The 18,559-nt window shown below is 45.3% G+C and overlaps 1 protein-coding gene across 1 annotated transcript in view; it reads right to left on the reverse strand.

Moving 5' to 3' along the window:
* LOC148514804 (C-type lectin domain family 2 member A-like) overlaps window positions 1–18,559 on the reverse strand; it is a 100,042-nt gene that overhangs the window by 58,590 nt on the left and 22,893 nt on the right. The window contains exons 4-5 of the mRNA XM_088480933.1: window positions 11,796–11,891; window positions 1,723–1,877 (exon numbers count right to left, since the gene is read on the reverse strand). Coding sequence (XP_088337059.1) covers window positions 1,723–1,877; window positions 11,796–11,891 — 251 coding nt within the window. The remainder of the gene's footprint in view (window positions 1–1,722; window positions 1,878–11,795; window positions 11,892–18,559) is intronic.

Raw genomic sequence — 18,559 nt, forward strand, 5'->3', positions numbered from 1 at the left:
CCAGAGAAGATCCCGACGTGGTAAGTAATTAATCTATTCCTAACCTCCTCTCCCCCATACCCTCCCTTAGGGGTGCCTAACCCTTACCTCCACCTAGTGCCCAAACCTAATCCCCCACCCCCCCCTTCCTACACCCTAAATCTAACCCTTCTGGGAGGGTGCCTAAACCTAACCTCCCCCCCGAGGGCGCCTCATCCTAACCCTCCCTTCCCCTAGCCTAACCCTAAGTCACCCCCAGAAGCCCCTAACTCCACCCCACCGGGGCTCTCCGCTCCCGGCTTACCTTCGTTCAGTATGCCCACGTAGGGATAATGGTAGGCGTTGGGATTTCGACGCCTATCATTAATCCCTTGCCAAGATTTGACAGTTGGGAATTTTTTGTTGTTTGTCTGGCTATGTCGGCTGAACCCCACCATGGGGTGGGGGCAGGGGGGGGGGGTTGTGTGCACCTTTGCTATGGGGCCTCCAAAGAGCTAGTTACGCCCCTGATACCACGGGTAGGTGCACAGCATAGCATAGCCTTCAGCAGCCATTATTCCTACAGCCAGGCTGCCCCACATGCTTTTAGGAACTTTTAAAAAGGCACCACAATCTATTTCCAGCCAATATAATGGTGTTTAGAAGCTCAAATTGACCGTTTCTCATTACTCTATTCATTTGGGGATTTGAAGTTTGATTTTGAGTTCGATTTACGCATCAAATGTTAGTAAATGAAGGGATCCTATATGTGACTATGGGAAAACATTATTTTGAGTGAAATTGAATGGCAAATCAAACAGAAACCAAAAATCGATCTTTAGTAACTATACCCTCCAAGAGACCTGGAATTAGATAAAGGTGTGGAGAGGATACGTTGTCATGTGGGTTCCTGCCATTCAGAGGGGCACAAGGCCATGTCAGTCTTAATTTTATTTTTGTACCAGCTCAGAGCTGGTGGATAGATTCTTATCCTATACTTCTAAAGGGGTACATTATGCACTCTGAAAACTACATGTCTAAGCGCACTTTAAAATGTATCTTTTAGCATTGGGATAACACAAAATCATCATGTCTCATTGTCCTTCCTGTGTCATGATTTAAGTCATAAATAAAGGCTAAACCAAGCAGTATTATAGAAGTAACGGGTGCTTCTAAAGTTACAAGAGAGTTGACTTTGATGTAAAGTTTAAAACCCTATATACAATAAGCATTTTCATTTTTTTTTTCCACCTTTTTGCACATGTAGACACATATCAAACTTCTGGAGGTGTCTGCAGGGGCTTGCATGTTGAAGTATGATGGTTGGACCATCTAAGTTTATTGGGTAATTTTAAGGCTTTTTCCTTCTTACACATCATAAATATTTTTGAAGTTATTCTTAGTAGATAAACTTTTGCTTCCTATTATACTACTCCTATTGAGCTCTATGAAGCTGCCTACAGGCCAAGGAGCCCTTCCAAATTATACCCGATTGTCATGTCATGGATTGGAATACCCAAATTAAATTGGATTAAACATGTTAATTTACTTTAACACATTGATAAAAGAAAAAAAAAAAACACATTATCATTGTAATTAAAGAAAAACATGCAAACTACAAGGTTTTTCTTGACCAATGAATGTATAAGGACTAACTAATGGTAGATGATCACTTTTTAGCCAAATGTCTGCTAGGATACAATCATAGTGACTCCCAGAATTAACAGTAGAGGGGTAGGCAGGTGGTAACACTCTTACACTCACCAGTTCAATCTTGTTGTCAATAAGTACCAAAGATGCATTATGTGTATTACAGTAGCTCTGACTGTTGGTCCATGTATCAGATGTGTCAGAGAAATAGTAACATTTCCCCCTGTTCCAGATCCAGTCATCCTCACATGGTGCAGACTTCAGTGTTACTGTTACAAACAGATAAAGACAAACATCTAATATGTAATATTCATTTATTTAAATTTTGAAAAATTGCTTTTATCTTCCGTAGTTTTTCAATTTTGGAAAGTCACATAAATAAAGCATCACTGAAATCTATTATTTAACCATTGTGCTCTTCTGCCTGTATAAATTATTCTATACTAATGGTAAATAGGAGTTTCCCCAAATATGGACCCTGTGTACTGCAAGTAATTCACCCCGACTAACCTGAACTGTGAAATCTAATAGGAACTCTGGGCTTTTTTTATGGGATTGGGAAATCTTACTAGAATATACTAAACATTTAAATACTAGTTGGATAAAATAAGAAGTATTACTCGGTTAAGATTCACTGTCCAAGTACACCAGCTGGGCCAGCAAGTAAATAGTCAGCAATGTTATGAATGAAATATTGAAACCTAACAAGGCAGATGAGGCAATCTCCAATAATACAACAACATTAATAAGACAACTGATTAACAGGCAGTAATGCTACCAAAAGACTATCAACCCTCTGAGCCTATTATTTTTATAAGAATGTATTTATAGGGAGCCAGAACGTTCCCAAGCACTGTAAGGAGCATTGATACAAAACAGGCTAAACAAAGTAACAAAAATTATGTACATATGATGCCCTGCTCGCAAGAGCTTACATTCTAAAAGCAGAGGAGATAGAGTGGGAGTGTTGGGAAGATACAATGGAGTTAAGGAGGTAGGCGGGAAAGAATGGATTCGGCAGAGATCTGGTAAGCTAGCGTGAATAGGTGAGCTTAAGGCAGTGATGGAAGTTGGGGGGACAATTTAATAAAGCGAGGGAGACTGTTCCAAAGGTTTGGGGCAGCCCAGGAGAAGTCTTTGAGGTGGGAGTGAATTGTAATTAGTGGAGAGGAGAGGCGGTGGTAGTGTGGAGAGAGAGGAGGTTATTGATGTAGGAATGAGAGGAAAGGGTTAGTTTTGTAGGTGGGGCGGTAGAGATTAAATTACAATCTATAGCTAGATGAGGGATTGGTAAAGAGGGAAGGCAGAAATAAGAGTGGTGTGCAAGATCAGTCTAGTAGCCACTTGAATGAGCAATTAAAGAGAAGAGAGTGGGCGACCTGAGAGCGGGAACACAATAACATACTGTATGTGAAAAATAAGGGGAACATGCTGAGAAAGAGGAAGAGGACACAGAGGAGATGAGTGGAGATAGGATCTAGCAGACAGGTTGAGTGGGGAGAAGAGCTGGGAATCCGTACCTGGTGATGGGGAGGAAGGAGCACAAGGAGGAGGAGCTAAAGGAAAAAGAATGAAGAAGGGGTGGTGTCTGGCAGGATAACTTTCCAAACAGAATAGATTCTGTTCTGGAGAAGACAGAAATGAGGTCACAGGCAAAGAAGAGAGTTAAAAAGTTGACGAAAGTCCAGTGAAATCTGACGATTGGCTAAAGAAGAATCTTGAAGAGAAACTGTCCGCAGTGCGAGAATGGAACTATAAAAGAGAATAAAGTTTAACAGAATGAAGTTAAGAGCAAAGCATGATCAGCAGTGCAGCAACATACAGATGTAGGCTCATCATGCCCGTGATGCAAGCGCATGGCGGAATGGATGGTGCGACTAGTGTGTCCACTTCTACGCATACCAAATACTTCAATGGGGTGAATGCCGGCCACACCTAGTCGCAGCCCGGCGAGAGCTGCGCTATGCGTGTCCCGGTGTGCAGGCATCGCGGTAACGATGTAGGTGGCTACAGCTGTATTTGGAGTAACCTTGTCCATTTGCTGCACCAGGGTTGGGGTTTGGAGTACCAGTAGCCAGGGCTGGGAATGTCTTTTTTTTTTGTTTAAAACATTAATGCAGAAAAAACTGGTTTAATGAAAAAAAAATTATCCTACTTATATTAATACTGTGAAACATCATTGCTATGTATTAGACCCTTGATCAACCATGTTTTAGGTGCCTATTCATCATCACTTATTTTTCACAAAAGCATGTGAAAATTAACATTTTCACATACTTTTGTAAAAAAATATGTGTCAGGGTTATTCATCAAGTTCCGAAAAAGCATTTTTTCGGAACTTGATAGTGTTACTGAACGCTACTCTGAGGTGGCGTTCACGGCAGCCTGTGAAGACATAACCTGCCAGCTAAGGCACAGGGATCTATTCAGATCCCTCCCTGCTGGGTCTGCACTGCAGAGCCCTGGAGTTGAGAGCTCTTGGGCTCTGCAGACATCTGTTTACTCTTTAAGACTGAGAATGTCAGTTGTGGTATTTTTATCCCGTCCTATAGGAGTTAGGGGAGGAGTTTGTGGAGTTTTAGCTGATGCTAGGCAGATTTAGTACCTCTCTGATCTGGTTCACCCTCCCTATTTCTCTGTTGTGTGTGAGCTTACTGTGTTGGTTCAGCTAACTTAAACAAAGACCACAAAACAGAAAAATGTTGAATTCTACTAAGGGGATTCCCTTACAATAGAGCTTTTTTGAAGAGGTCACAGCATGATAAAAATTTGGTTTAAAACCCAGCCAACCCTACCAGTAGCAGAAGATGAATTGCAGGCAAAAGATAGCCTAGTTCGGGCAGGCTAGGTTAGTGATTGGAGAAGGTGGCTTGACCAAGATTGTTGAGATTGCTCTTGATGAAAGAGGGTTTGAAAGCAGGAAAGGAGAGTAAAAGAAATGTTGCAGAAGTAGCAGAGGATGAGAGGGTGACGAGGCGGTTGGTAAGGGAGGATACCCATTGAGAGCAGCCACAAATGGATGGGATGTGGGAGGAGGAGAATGAGATTTGGGGTTTAGGTGGGGCAGCACCGAAGATGCAGCTGGATGAGAGAATTATGTGCACCAGGCATGGGTGAGTGAATAAAAAAACATAGGAGAGCGCAGCAGGAGAAGTGGTATCGATATGGGAAAGTCAGGTGTCTTTGAGGCAAGGAAGTTAAAAGAAGTTTAGATTAAAAAGGTCATGGAAGGGAGCGAGTTTACTTGACATGATCTGGTGGCATTCTATAGATCACAGGAGGAGAGTGAGGAGATGTGGATGAAATAGGTGATTCATGGAGAAAGCCTGGGGAAATTACAATACAGCTCCTCTTCCAAAATAGTAGTTATCAATATTTTAAAGTAACAGTGTACTCATTTACTAACAGCCCATAGGGTGACGACACTTAGTACTATCCGCAGAACAGTAGAATAACAGAATGAGAGATAATAAATTAATTCAGAACTAAGGTAACCATAGAATACATCAATCTAATATAACAGAACTCCTACTAATGCTATCAATATATACTGGAGTACAGATGCTCTCCCACTCCCCTAATAAATGTTTATAATTTAATGTGAATAAAATCATCCAAAGTGCACAAAACTATCAATCCTAAATTCCTAAACCCCTCCCCCAGATTCCCTACTACATATTAATAAAATAAAAATGTCACAAAATGTCAAGAAACATTAAAAGTAATACTGAACAATAATAAACCTGCTAAAAAGCATAAGAGTTGATTAGGTATGACTACAGGTTACTGAATAGGTGTGGATAACAAAGCAGTGATACACAATACATTACATTTCCTGTACACATCTTTCTTCACGTTTTATACTCATGGTAATCACTATTGTCATAGTAAAAAAAAACAAAAACAAAAAAAAAACACAACATATGGAAACTAAAGCCTAGCTATTTCATACCTGCCGGTTTTGCCCGGCCGCCAAAAAACCAGGCAGAATCCGGACGTTTTTCAAGCACTCTCTGCCATTCACATGCAGCCAGGGGAGTAGCGAGGGTGGTTCCAGTGGAGCTCCTGCTCCAGGCGCCTGCTCCATCCAGGGCGCCGGAGATCAGCCATCAGAGGGGCGTGGATTACCTGCTGCTGAGCGCAGCCTGAAGCACATAAAAGATCAGTGCCTCCAGACAGGAAGCATGGTGTGGGCAGAGCAGCGCTTGTGGTTCCGCCCACACCCCGCCCCTAGTATGGAGGCAATGATCTCTTTTTATATGCTTCAGGCTCTACTTAGTAGCAGGTGATCCGCCCCTGTCTGATGGCTGATCCCCGTGACCTGCAACAGTGAGAGGGGGAGGAGATCTGAGTAAGGCGGGCTACTGTGTATGTAAAGGGAGGGGATGGAACAATGTTAAGGGGAAGAGCTGTATGTGTATGAGTGTGTGAGGAGGGGATATCTGTGTGTGTGTGTGAAGGGGGGGATCTGAATGAGGAGGGAGAGTGAGCTGTATGGAGGGATCTCAGTGAGTGTAGAAAGCTGTGTGTGTGAGGGGATGGCTGAGTGAGTGGGGAAAGTTTTGTGAGGGGAGGAGAGCTGAGGGAGGAGGAGAGCTGTGGGGGTTCCGAGTGATGGGAGATGATCTGAATGAGGGGGAGCACTGTGTAGGTGAGGGGAGGCTGAGTGAGTGGGGGAGGGCTGTGTAAGGGGAGGTAAGCTGAGTGAGGGGGAAAGCTGTGGGGGGGGTAGCGTTGTGTGTGTTTGAGGGGAGGAGAGCTGAGTAAGGGGGGGGGGAGAAGAGCTGTGTATATGTGTTGGGATATCTGTGAGGAGGGGAGAGCTTTGTGAGGGGGCACATGCTGGACATGCCACCTACCGGGCACCTGGCACACTTGGGGGGGCAGGGTAGAGCACACATGCTCCGGGCGCAATGGCTACACGCCCAACCCCTGCATGCAGCAGCTTTGAGCAGTTTTTAATGTTTTTTTTTTTACTTTATCTGCTGACCATGTGCAGCTCAGCACAAGCCGGACAGAGTGTGTGAAAGGAAACATTGTTTCCTATACTCCACTGGCTTGCAGGTACGGCATGGAGCGGCAGCCGTCCTTCTCAGTGCATATTCCCGGCTGTAACACGGCGACTGAAAGGATCCACCAGGTACCTTGTTTAATTAAAATTTTACACCCAGCAAAAAAATTTTTTTTGCCGGCCAAAACCGGCAGGCATGAAATAGCCCTCTCACGCAGTGTGTTACAGACGTTCGGTACTCACTCCTTTTCTCTCTTTGCTGTTGTATATGGTATGAAAAGCTGAGTCTGGTAGTGCACCTCTCCAGTTTTAGTTAAATATTCAACAAAATGGGAAATGTGGACCCACATTTGGAAACATTAATAGAGTAAAGCATAAACTGTTGGACTGATTATTAGTAGTGTGGTTATTTTCTTTTTGTATGTTGAATACGTTCAGCACAAGACACTATTTATAGCCTTAGGTTTTTGAATTTTTAATTAGGCTCTGCATAGTAAAATAGGAGATATGGTAAGAACTTACCTTTGTTATCTCTATTTCTACGAAGTCCATAGGGTTCCACAGGATTCCTTGGGGTATAGGTGTGACGTCAGTCATCGGGCACCATAGAGTTAAGCTTTCAGCCTCCCAGGATGCACTAGGGTCCCCCTCTTATACCCCGCCCCCGAGCCAAGGCATCTCAGTTTTGTACCAAGCCATAGGCCGGAGGAGGAGAAGGAAGAGAGAGAAAGAAGATCTGGATACACACAAGAATCACACTCTCACCAGAGGGAGACGGAAAAACCGGTGACCAGAACAAAGCCCATCTGCAGCACAAGTGCGACAGGGTGGGAGTCCTGTGGAACCCTATGGACTTCGTAGAAATAGAGATAACAAAGGTAAGTTCTTACCATATCTCATATTTTCTACTTCAGGGTCCATAGGGTATCCACAGGATACCTTGGGGATGTCCCAAAGCAGTATCCTTTAAGGGTGGGGACGCTCCTGTGCTGAAAGGAGAATCCGCCGCCCGAAGGAAGCATCCTGAGAGGCGAAGGTGTCAAACCTGTAATACCTCACGAAGGTATGGACAGAGGACCACGTAGCAGCCTTGCAGATCTGGACTGCAGAGGCACCACGTCGAGCTGCCCACGAAGGACCCACAGACCTAGTGGAATGAGCCTTCAGAGAAGGAGGAACCGGCAGACCTTCATGAAGATAAGCTTCAGAAATAGCCATACGGATCCAGGCTGCCAAAGTTTGCTTTGAAGCAGGCCAACCCTTTTTATGGAAGCCATAGAGGACTTCCTAAACGAAGAAGTGCGGTCAACATAAGTCCTTAAGGCCCGCACAACATCCAAAGTGGCCTCACTCACTGAAAGGCCAGGTGAGTTAAAGGCCGGAACAATTATTTCCTCGTTAACATGAAACTGGGAAACAACTTTGGTAAGAAATTCAGGCCGAGTGCAGAGCACTGCCCTGTCCCCATGAAAAATCAAGAAAGGGGGTCTACAAGAAAGAGCCCCTAAATCAGAAACACATCTGGCCGAAGCTATGGCCAGAAGGAAAACAGTCTTAGCTGTTAGCCATTTAAGATCCACTGAGCCCAGTGGTTCAAACGGCAGTCCCTGGAGAGCCCTCAGGACCACAGTCAAATCCCAAGGCGCCACAGGTAGAACAAAGGGTGGCTGAATGCGGAGAACACCTTGCATAAAGGTGCGCACGTCCGGGATTGTAGCAATCCTACGGTGAAACCAGACAGACAGGGCCGAAACCTGTACCTTCAAAGAAGCAAGGCGAAGCCCATGATCTAGTCCCGCTTGTAGGAAGGAGAGTATCCGAGACAGACGAAACTCCCGCGGTGCATAACCTCTCGGTCGACACCACTGGAAGAACGTATACCACACGCGATGGTATATCCTCGCGGAAGACGGTTTCCGAGCTCGTAACATGGTACGCACTACAGAGCTGGAAAACCCCCTGGACCTCAACATGGCCGTCTCAAAAGCCACGCCATCAAAGACAGCCGAGTCAGGTCCGGGTGAAGACAAGGACCCTGCGACAGAAGGTCCGGTCGTAGCGGCAACCGCAGAGGACTGTCCACGGACAGACCCTGAAGGTCTGAGAACCAGTGCCGTCTGGGCCACGCGGGAGCTATCAACAGGAGCGTCCCTCCTTCCTGTTTGAATTTCCGGATTACCCGTGGAAGGGAAACCGGAGGAAACAGGCAAGCGAACCGGAACGTCCACCGGACGGACAGAACATCCACCAGAGACGCCTTTTCGTCTCTTGTGCGAGACCCGTACACCGGCAACTTGTTGTTGTGCCGGGACGCCATGAGGTCGATCTCTGGAAGACCCCACTTGTCCACCAGCAGTTGAAAAACGTCCGGGTGCAGGGACCATTCCCCCGGATGAACGTCCTGGCGACTGAGAAAGTCCGCCTCCCAATTTAGCACTCCTGGGATGAAGACAGCTGATATGGCCGGAAGATTGCGCTCCGCCCATACCAGAATCCGGGACACCTCTACGAGAGCCGCCCGACTTCGGGTTCCTCCTTGCCGGTTCATGTAGGCCACGGTGGTAGCGTTATCCGACTGGACCTGCACTGGGCGACCCTGGAGAACCCGATGTGCCTGCTGGAGGGCATTGAAGACCGCACGGAGTTCCAAGATATTTATTGGAAGCTCCGCTTCTGTCGGAGTCCACCTGCCCTGGAACAAGTGTGGACCCGAAACTGCTCCCCAGCCCCAAAGACTGGCGTCCGTTGTCAACAGGACCCAATTTGGTACCCAGAACGGACGTCCCTTGTTGAGATGGGTCGTCTGCAACCACCAGGCAAGGGACAGGTGAACCTCCGGGGTGAGCACTATCGTCTGGGATGTTAGAGACCGAGGCAGCCCGTTCCACTTGGACAGGATCAGGTGCTGCAGAGGTCTGGAGTGAAACTGGGCATATTCCAACATGTCGAACACCGACACCATGGAGCCCAGTAACCTCATCGCCGAGTGTAGAGACACCCGGCGCTGTGCAGACAACTGCGCACCCTCTACTGTAAAGCAGAGATCTTCTCCCCCTTCACAAAGATCCTTTGCTGTCTCGAGTCCAATAAGGCTCCGAGGTGCAGAATCCGCCGAGACGGGATTAGAGTGGACTTCTGCCAGTTTATTATCCAGCCATGCTGTTGCAGTAGCGCAATGGTCAGGTGCGTTCTAGAAGATTGCCGCCGAGGAGCAGAGAGGAGGCTGGCCTGGGGGAGGAGCGCTGCCACAGGGCCAGTCAGCGTGTTGCAGAGAGGGCTGTGTGCAGCGGGGGAGGCGCCGGCTGTGAGACAGGGAAGGCGCACTCCCCTGGCATGCATTTAACCCCCAGGACGCCGCAGCGCTACCGCTCTGCTGCGGTCCGCTGTCCCAGGGGGGTAGTGGAAGCGCAGGTTACATACCTGGCTCTACGCTGCAGCCAGTCCCCAGGGAGCCCCCTGCCTGGGGACTCTGGACCATGTAACAGCGGGGACCCACCGCGGGACCCCGCTGCTTACCTTGCAGTCCCCCTTGATTCCGGCCATGGTCCGGAACATCTGGGGTCACCGCTAGCTGTGAGCCCAGATGCTCACCAGCATCCCCGGATCGGTACCGGCGTTCTGGTACCGGCGGGGGTGTAGGGAAGACAGCATGGACGTCAGTACTGACAGTCCATGCTGTACTTCCAGATGTGCAGCCACAGCTGCAAGTAGAAAACTTCAGGGGCTCTTCTTAGCCCCCACTCCAACAAGTGCACCAGACTCCGGCTGGGCACCAAACTAAACTGAGATGCCTTAGCTCGGGGGCGGGGTATAGGAGGGGGACCCTAGTGCATCCTGGGAGGCTGAAAGCTTAACTCTATGGTGCCCGATGACTGACGTCACACCTATACCCCAAGGTATCCTCTGGAACCCTATGGACCCTGAAGTAGAAATACCCTGCTACAGCCATTACACATTAACATCAAGTGTCAATGTATTTTTATTTGAGATTAATGTCACATGGGGGGCGGGGCCACAATCACCGGTGATTACAGCAATGCCGGAGCATCCAAAAGGATGCCCCGGGGAGCTGTAAGGGCAGCGGTGTGACCGTCTGAAGTGTCCTAAGGACCCTCCAGGTGGCTTTGCAGGCAGGGTGCCATTATAGGTACCCTGCTAGCCACATGAGGCTAGCAGAAAAAAAGCTCAGAGGGCCAGACCAAATGATTCTGTGGGCTTTAAACGGCCCCTGGGCCTGAGGTTCCCCATCCCTGACCTAGTTAAATGGAGCAATTAAGAAGAGTTATAAAAATATACCAGAATTTAACTGAATATTCTGTACATATTAGACTGTAAAGCACAAAATAAAAAAGTAGGGAATACAAACATTTGTACATTTTTACTTACCTTCTGGAGTGGAATCAGTTGGGGATTCAGAGACATCTTTGGTATCAGAGGGTGAGCATTGTTGGTTATCTCAAATACAGCCCAAGAAGAGTGACACTCAACTGTAACTTCTGGGCAGGGAGCAGAGTTATCCCTTACTTCTCCAACATATGCTTGCTATCTATGAAGATGTTTGCCACGGACCCTGATCAGAACAACTCATTCTCCCATTCAGTCCTACCACTTCCCTTCAAATGCTCAGTCATGGGTCATTTTGCATTTATCATGCTCCCAGTCCGATAGGCCATATGCCCTTTCCCACATTCCTTTTGGAATGTCAGAGGAAACGCATACAAACATGGGGAGAACATACATACTGCACACAGATCAGCAGAAAAACCAAGACAGCAATGCTAACCACTGTGCCATATTGTGACACACTTATGACACCGCACATCACAGGGAGGGAAGTTATAGACGCAGCTGGTGGAAGATGGCCTATTTCTGCAGATTTACAGATCCTCCCTACCCCCTTACCCAAATCATGCACTCAACCTGTAAGTAGTCACATAGTTCATACAGCCTATGTTCTGGGAACCACAATGTTAAACAGCAATCACAATACAAACCTGTATACTGTACCTTAATACCACGTAATGGATTTCTATAGAAAGAGTGCTTAATATTAATCATCTAAGCCTTCAATACAACTTATATTACATTAGCCGCCATGGAACCCATGCTCTGTTTATACATTACAGATCAGAGTTTCCCAGCAGTAATGTAAAGTCTGTACGAGATCTGTGCTTACCTTTCCTGGGGAGAGCAACAGTTATAGCGATCAATACAACTAGCGAAACACCCACCAGACATGTATAAAGGATCAGGACCAGAGATTTCCAGGATTCTAAAACAGGTATTAAATAAGATCAAATTAAATGTGATTCATACGTGAAGAAACCAGAGAGATAACAAAATAAATGTATAGTTAAATACAAGCCATAAGAAATACAAACTTAAGGACTAACGGTCTGGAAGTGAAAAATGATTAAATTGGTTTACGGCTTTATTGGAAAAGAGCTGCGGTGTGCCAACACGTCAATCATCTGATGGTGTACCAGCAATTACATATTTAAGGGTCACTTCAATTCACCACGAGGGGGGCGAGATGCCATTGTAATGGAGTAGAAATCCTGCTAAACTCGCCCGCCTCGAGGCCATATCTCGCCTCGGACTAGTGAATTTTTGCAAGCAGCCATACGAGTCTGGAGGTACCATAAGAGCAACATACAGCTGCACTTACTCGCATACACGACAGTCACTTCTAATTGGATCGACCCACTTAGTATTATTGACCCGTATTCTCAGATGACACACCTGGTCAATAGACTGTACACGTGTTCAAGCACTTAGGGGCCCAGTCATCGTTACATAATCACTTGTGATAATTATGTTTTAAACATGCTGCAACTTTAAAAAACTGTTTGGAGGCACTCATCATGCCTCACTGCCTAAAGTATCACTTCCGAAGAGCTGCTCTTTTTGAAGAGTGAGCTTTTCGGAAAAGTAATAATTATCCCCCTACACCTACAGTGTTCCTATGGATTTCCCCACTGCAGGTGTCCCCCCCCCCTCCCCTAGTCCTGCTGCTGTGTGTAAACCCCCTCCACCCATCCTTTCCCCAGGTCAACCCGGGTTGACTGACCCAGCATTCCTTCCCGGGGTCAAGCAGGGAATATACGCAGGTAAGGCTCAGTGTAAATGGGTAACCTGGGTCATCTGACCCGGGACCAGTTTACAGCACAGTGATTCTGTGAAATTGGAAGGTGTCTGTGATAGCTGACAGTGGGGAGGGAGAGATTATAGCCTCCCCGTTTGCAATGGCTATTCACAAAACACCCACTGAAACTTAAGGTGCATACACATGTAACGATTTTTTTAACGATTTGTTGATAACGCAGTAGTTATCGTTAAATTGTTCAAAAAAAATTAATCGTTCAGTTTATGAGTTAGAACGATGAAGGATAATCACAAATGCGCACTCCCGTTTGTAGTTATCGTTCATCGTCCATTTCAGACTGTCCAACAAGACGATTTTCATTAAGGGAAGGAACATTAGTCGTTCAGCGTTCAAAAAAAAAAAAATCATTCATTACACTTCAAAAAATTGTTCACTTTTCAGGGGAAAATCTGACAGAAAATCGCTGGTTACAAAATCGTTAAGTGTGTATGCACCTTTAGACTCTAACATCACTGAGCAAGTTATACCACATGCATTTACACACATTCAGAGAAAATTCAATATACCCAACAGGTAATTACCCACACCAGGAGACTCAATTAGCAGGGTTTACCCCGCGTGAATCCCCTGAGGTTACTTTTCCTCGCTACTTCAGGAGCTGTAAGGAAAAGTCGGCGAGAAAAGGCACCAGTAGCCATCAAGGGGAAAACCCAAGGATTCTGCAGACAATGCAGACTCAGTGGGTTTACGCTCATTAACTCCTGCTTTACCGTACGGGGAAAATGCTATTTAATTGAAAAGCATTTCCCTGCACAGTGTGGGTAATTAGCTGTGGGGCTAATTGAATTCCCCCACATTAAAGGAGTATGTAGGACAACTGTGCAAACAGACCAAATACAGTACGAGAAAAAAGGGATTTGCCCTCCAGCACACTGTAGCAAAATCAACAAAAAATACTTAAATCCTACATAATAATAGAGATTCAGAGGTATTAGTTACATACATTTGCAAATATATGAATAAGCGCCAGGCCAATCGTCAAGGCTCTTCTATTCACGTACGAGAAGCAGGGTACCCCAAAAAATTCCAGCCAAGGACCATCCCCAGGGCATCACACGAAAAGGGGAAAAAAGGTGATAGTGAAGTGTAAAGGATAGATGTGTAAGGATAAATCAATACTTGTTAATGAAATGTGAAAGAATTAAAATGACAAATAATAAACAAACAATTAGAGAAGTGATACATGTGCTGTTATCATGCAGTACACCAATTTGATGACCCAGAGTGGGTGCTACTATTATGTAGCAATAATTATTTTGGGGTGAGCGTTTGGGAGTGGGGCCCCCGGAGTTGTTCTGGCTGGACCTTTTTCAGAGCATCACCACTCAATTCACATAGAATATTTTTTTCACTTCTCTAATCGTTTGTATATTATTTATGTCATTTTAATTCTTTCACATTTCATTAACACTTATTGACGCCAATATAGAGGAGCCTTGACGATGGCCCAGCGCTTATTCATATATTTGCAAATGTATGTAACCATTACCTCTGAATCTCTATTATTATGTAGGATTTAAGTATTTTTTGTTGATTTTGCTACAGTGTGCTGGAGGGCAAAACCCCTTTTTTCTGTGTTCAGTGTAAACCCCGCCCCTTTACAAGCACCTGTGCTATGTCATTAAGCGGATATGAGCAACCACCATACTTTAGGTTTCAAATACAGTACGAGTCAATATTGTGAGTTGCACACTCACACTGTATATACAAATGCAATTGTAGAGCACATTTAACCCAAAGAGTATTTATACATCCTTCCATAACACACAAAGCATCTGACACAATAAATAATTCTTAATAGGTTGTAGACAGGTAAAGAGCTCACAAGACAAAAATATCAAGCGATCTTTATGGAATCCTCCTGATTAGATGTCTGCTTTCTGACCAGTGGGCCTGATTCAGACCCGCTCGCAAGCGGGTCGATGGTGGCCCAGTGCGCACGCGCGAGCCCCGGAAAGAGCGCGAAAAGCGCTCGCTCCGGGACTCACTACAAAAGGGGCGGCTCTCGATGTTGATCAACAGCTCGCCCCATTTTGTAGGTGTGGCGGGGGGGTGGCTTCACAAACGGAGGTGTTCCCATGCGAATGCCTGCCATTTGTGGGCGGCCCCACTGACATCACCAGTGATGTCAGTGGGAGAGCTTCCGGCTCGATTTGAGCCAGAAGCTCTCTGGGGCTTGCGGCCACGAGACCTTACCACAAGGGTCTCGTCGCAAGCCCGATGGTCATGATGGTCTTGACCATCGCAACCATCATCATGGCTGCTCGCAATAGCTGTGGGTGGTCACCCATAGCTATGCGAGTGGCCAGGAGGCCGCTCCTAAAAAAAAACAGCGCCTGCCCTGATTCAGAGCGAGCACTCGCTTTTTGCGAGCGCCTCTGAATCAGGCCCTGTGTGCAGTATAGAGGGTATGGTGGATCAGCAATGGCTGTATAAGAAGGTTCCAGTGTGTGAAAGTCTGCATATTAAAAAAGCTGCGCTAAATGGTAATTAATGTAGGTGTGACCTGTTTTTTCCAATACAATGTTAATCAAGCAACGTTTATTTAGTTTGGCTTCGGTCAGACAGACCGCTTCTAAATGTACGTACATCTATTTCCAATAGAATTAAGGTGCAGATTCAGCGGTGGACGCAGACACGGCCGTGGACGCATTTTTTTTTTTTTGCCGCAGTCGCGCCTGCATCTTTATGCCAATGCCTCATCCATCTGCGGAAGGACCGAGGCGCCCACTTGCAGCATCTTGAGACTACGCACTTCCGTCCACTGCGTCCTTAGGAGCCACCATCTAGCGCATCATGGAAACTTGCACCAGCCCTACGGCAGGTTCAGTTCTTATGTCTGAGTGTGACCTCCTATGTCAGCGGTTCTGCGTCTCTGTATGCAGCCGCTTTCAGAGTCACGCCTGCATCTGTTTTGCCATCCCCCTGTTAACTGCCAAGAAAGCCCATCATCATTTCCAGAACCTGCGTCCGAATCTGTGCGCAGACAATCAGGACGCACGTGCGGAGTGACTCAAACAAATACTGTAGAGGAGAAAAAAAAAAACACCTATCGGCCAACTACATGCATATCGCCAATCCGCCCACCTCTTCCCCTATGTCTTTTTATATCTTATCAGCATTAAACAAAAACAGCCTTTAATGTACGAAGATGGTGCGCTAGGCTTGTGCTACTAAATATCATTCATGACCTGCTCGTGTAGGACACCGAGTGCACCAATGTACAGCATCCCAAAACTGTTTACTACAGAACTGTGTTTCTGGACAACGATAAAAGAGGCCGAAAGCACCAAAGGGCATGGCTACAGGAGCTGCTGGGATTAATTACTACATGAAGAACGAAAGAAGCCATGACAGCAAGACTGTATGATTCACATCAACACAAAGGACTGTAACTTAAAAAAAATGAACCATGGAGTGAGGATGCAGATTCTTGTTTCCCAATGTAACACCCCTATCACACAGAAAATAGCAAAAAACATGGCTTTTATCCGGCATTTGAAGCACAGGTTTTTTGCTGGTCCCACTTTGTACCGTCTTTCACACAGAGAAGCAAAATTACCAGGTAAAGCACTGTTACCTTGTAATTTGCTGATCAACACTGGTATTTTTTCTGTGTGAAAGGGTCAACCCGGGTCAGAATTGATGGGTCTCCGACCCTGGTAAAAACCAGGGTCTAAGTCCCGGGAATTACGACCCGGGTTGACCCTTTCACACAGAAAAATTATGGGGGAAAAAAGTAGAACTACACACACACTGCTAGGGGTAGTGATTCCGAAGCAGCTGTTACAGTTAAGTCTAGTCAACATTAAAACAAATGAATTCATAACTATAAGATATAAATATAAGAAAATAAACAGCGCTGTAATAATATTTATATAACAGTTATAACAATGGAATGGATTGCGTATATAAACAAATATACATATTCACGCATTCATATGAGCCATTTTACATCAATTAAGATAAATGTAGGCAAACATATGCATGAATACTTTTTTTAGAAGCATTAATAAAAAAAATTATAATTGGTTGATAATTAAGCATTATTTGTTTATATTAAATACTTTTATATACGCAATCCATTCCATTGTTATAAGTATTATGTAAATGTTATTATAGCGCTGTTTATTTGCTTATATTTATACTGGGTAAAAGTGCTTTACCTGATAATTTAGTTTTATGTGTGAAAGGGGTGCAAGAGACGTTTTGGGGCTCAGTAATGTATAAATCAGTCAAAAAGATACAAAGGAGCCGATTCAGACAGAGTAGTACACCAGGGAGTCAATAAGGGGGCGCAAAATCCCAAAAGAAAAGTATGGATACCGGGTACATTTACAAAAAAAAAAAAAAAAAAAAAATCTAAAAGTCAGATATAAAAAGCAGAAAATATAAAAATACAGAAAACAGAACCGTAAAAAAAAAAAAAGGCTGCAGACACTACATTAAAAAAATCGAGTTATTAATGCCTTACAGTGCAGTAATCTAAATATCACAACATGTAATGTAAAACTCTAGAACTATTTCAAAGTAGATTCCGACAAGTCCAATGAAGCAAGGGTCTCATTCAGAGCCGCTCGTAAGCAGCCGCTCGTTCGCTCCTAGCGATGTTCGCACAACTGCGCAGGCGTATGGGTTGTAAAACGCATGCGGGAACCAGTCAGTGTGGTCGAAATTCGTGTGCGCGCAAAATAGCGAATGCCTGCTAATTTGAGTGACAGAATGAGGCGTTTGTGTGTGGTAACAGGGGAAGGTGCTTGAAAACGGGGAGTGGAGATCAGAACGCAGGCGTGCCAAAAGGTCAAAACGGGCGTTTTAAGGGTGTGCATAATTAACAAAGCAGCGTCATTGACCACGTCACTTGGTTGTCTTTTAGCCAGAACTGCTCGCATGATTGCGGTAGGAAAATGCAACCACAAGAATAGCGAGCAGTTCAGACACCGTTCGATGTATTCGATTAATCTAATAAATAGCAGAGAAGACGAATGATGTGAGCAGCCAGGGGGCTTTTTTTTTACAAAATAACGACCACATGTTTTGTTCGCTCGTTCAGACAGAGTCGCCAACAGACCGCAAAGAGCGAACGGTCAATTTAAATAGCCAGCCCCTTTTTCTGAACGAGCGAGCGCAAATAGCGTCCGGCTCTGAATCAGGCCCCAAGTTCAATATAATTATGCTAAATGTTGAGAAAGAAGCGGATAACTGATATTATCCGGGGGCCGCAGGATATGGAATGTTCATCTTCCACTTTTCTAATAATAGGATAACACAGGGACAGTTGATGACTTGTTTGGTCAGCTCAGATTCTCCAGTATCAGGGAGGGTGCAAGTACATGCTTATAATTATTTCCTGTAGACTAGCTGCTAATGCATTTCAAGAAGTATATGACTCAATATATGTGTAGAAATAAACTACAGTCGCCTGCTGTTTTGGACAGAATCATGGAAAATGTGATTGAACACAGAGGCCGACAGCGGTCCTTTTTTCTGTTATATTCGACTTACTAGAGGTGATCCAGATGGTCGGGCACAGCTGCTTTTACTGTAACTGTCGATTTATACTATAGGCATACAGGTCTTTGTGACATCAAATTGACTATGAAAAACGCCTTAAATGCTAAGGAGGAGTGGGACTCATCCTCGGCATATACCTCAAACGTGCCAAGGGCAAGTCGCTTTTGGGCTTAAAAAATAAAAAATAAAATGGTGCACAGTCAGTGGATGAAAGGCGGGGTAAGTGCGAAATCTACAATCCTGTAAAAGTGCAATCACCA

This window comes from Taudactylus pleione, unplaced genomic scaffold, assembly GCF_031769625.1.
Source record: "Taudactylus pleione unplaced genomic scaffold, aTauple2 ptg000258l, whole genome shotgun sequence".
Classification (NCBI taxonomy): domain Eukaryota; kingdom Metazoa; phylum Chordata; class Amphibia; order Anura; family Myobatrachidae; genus Taudactylus; species Taudactylus pleione.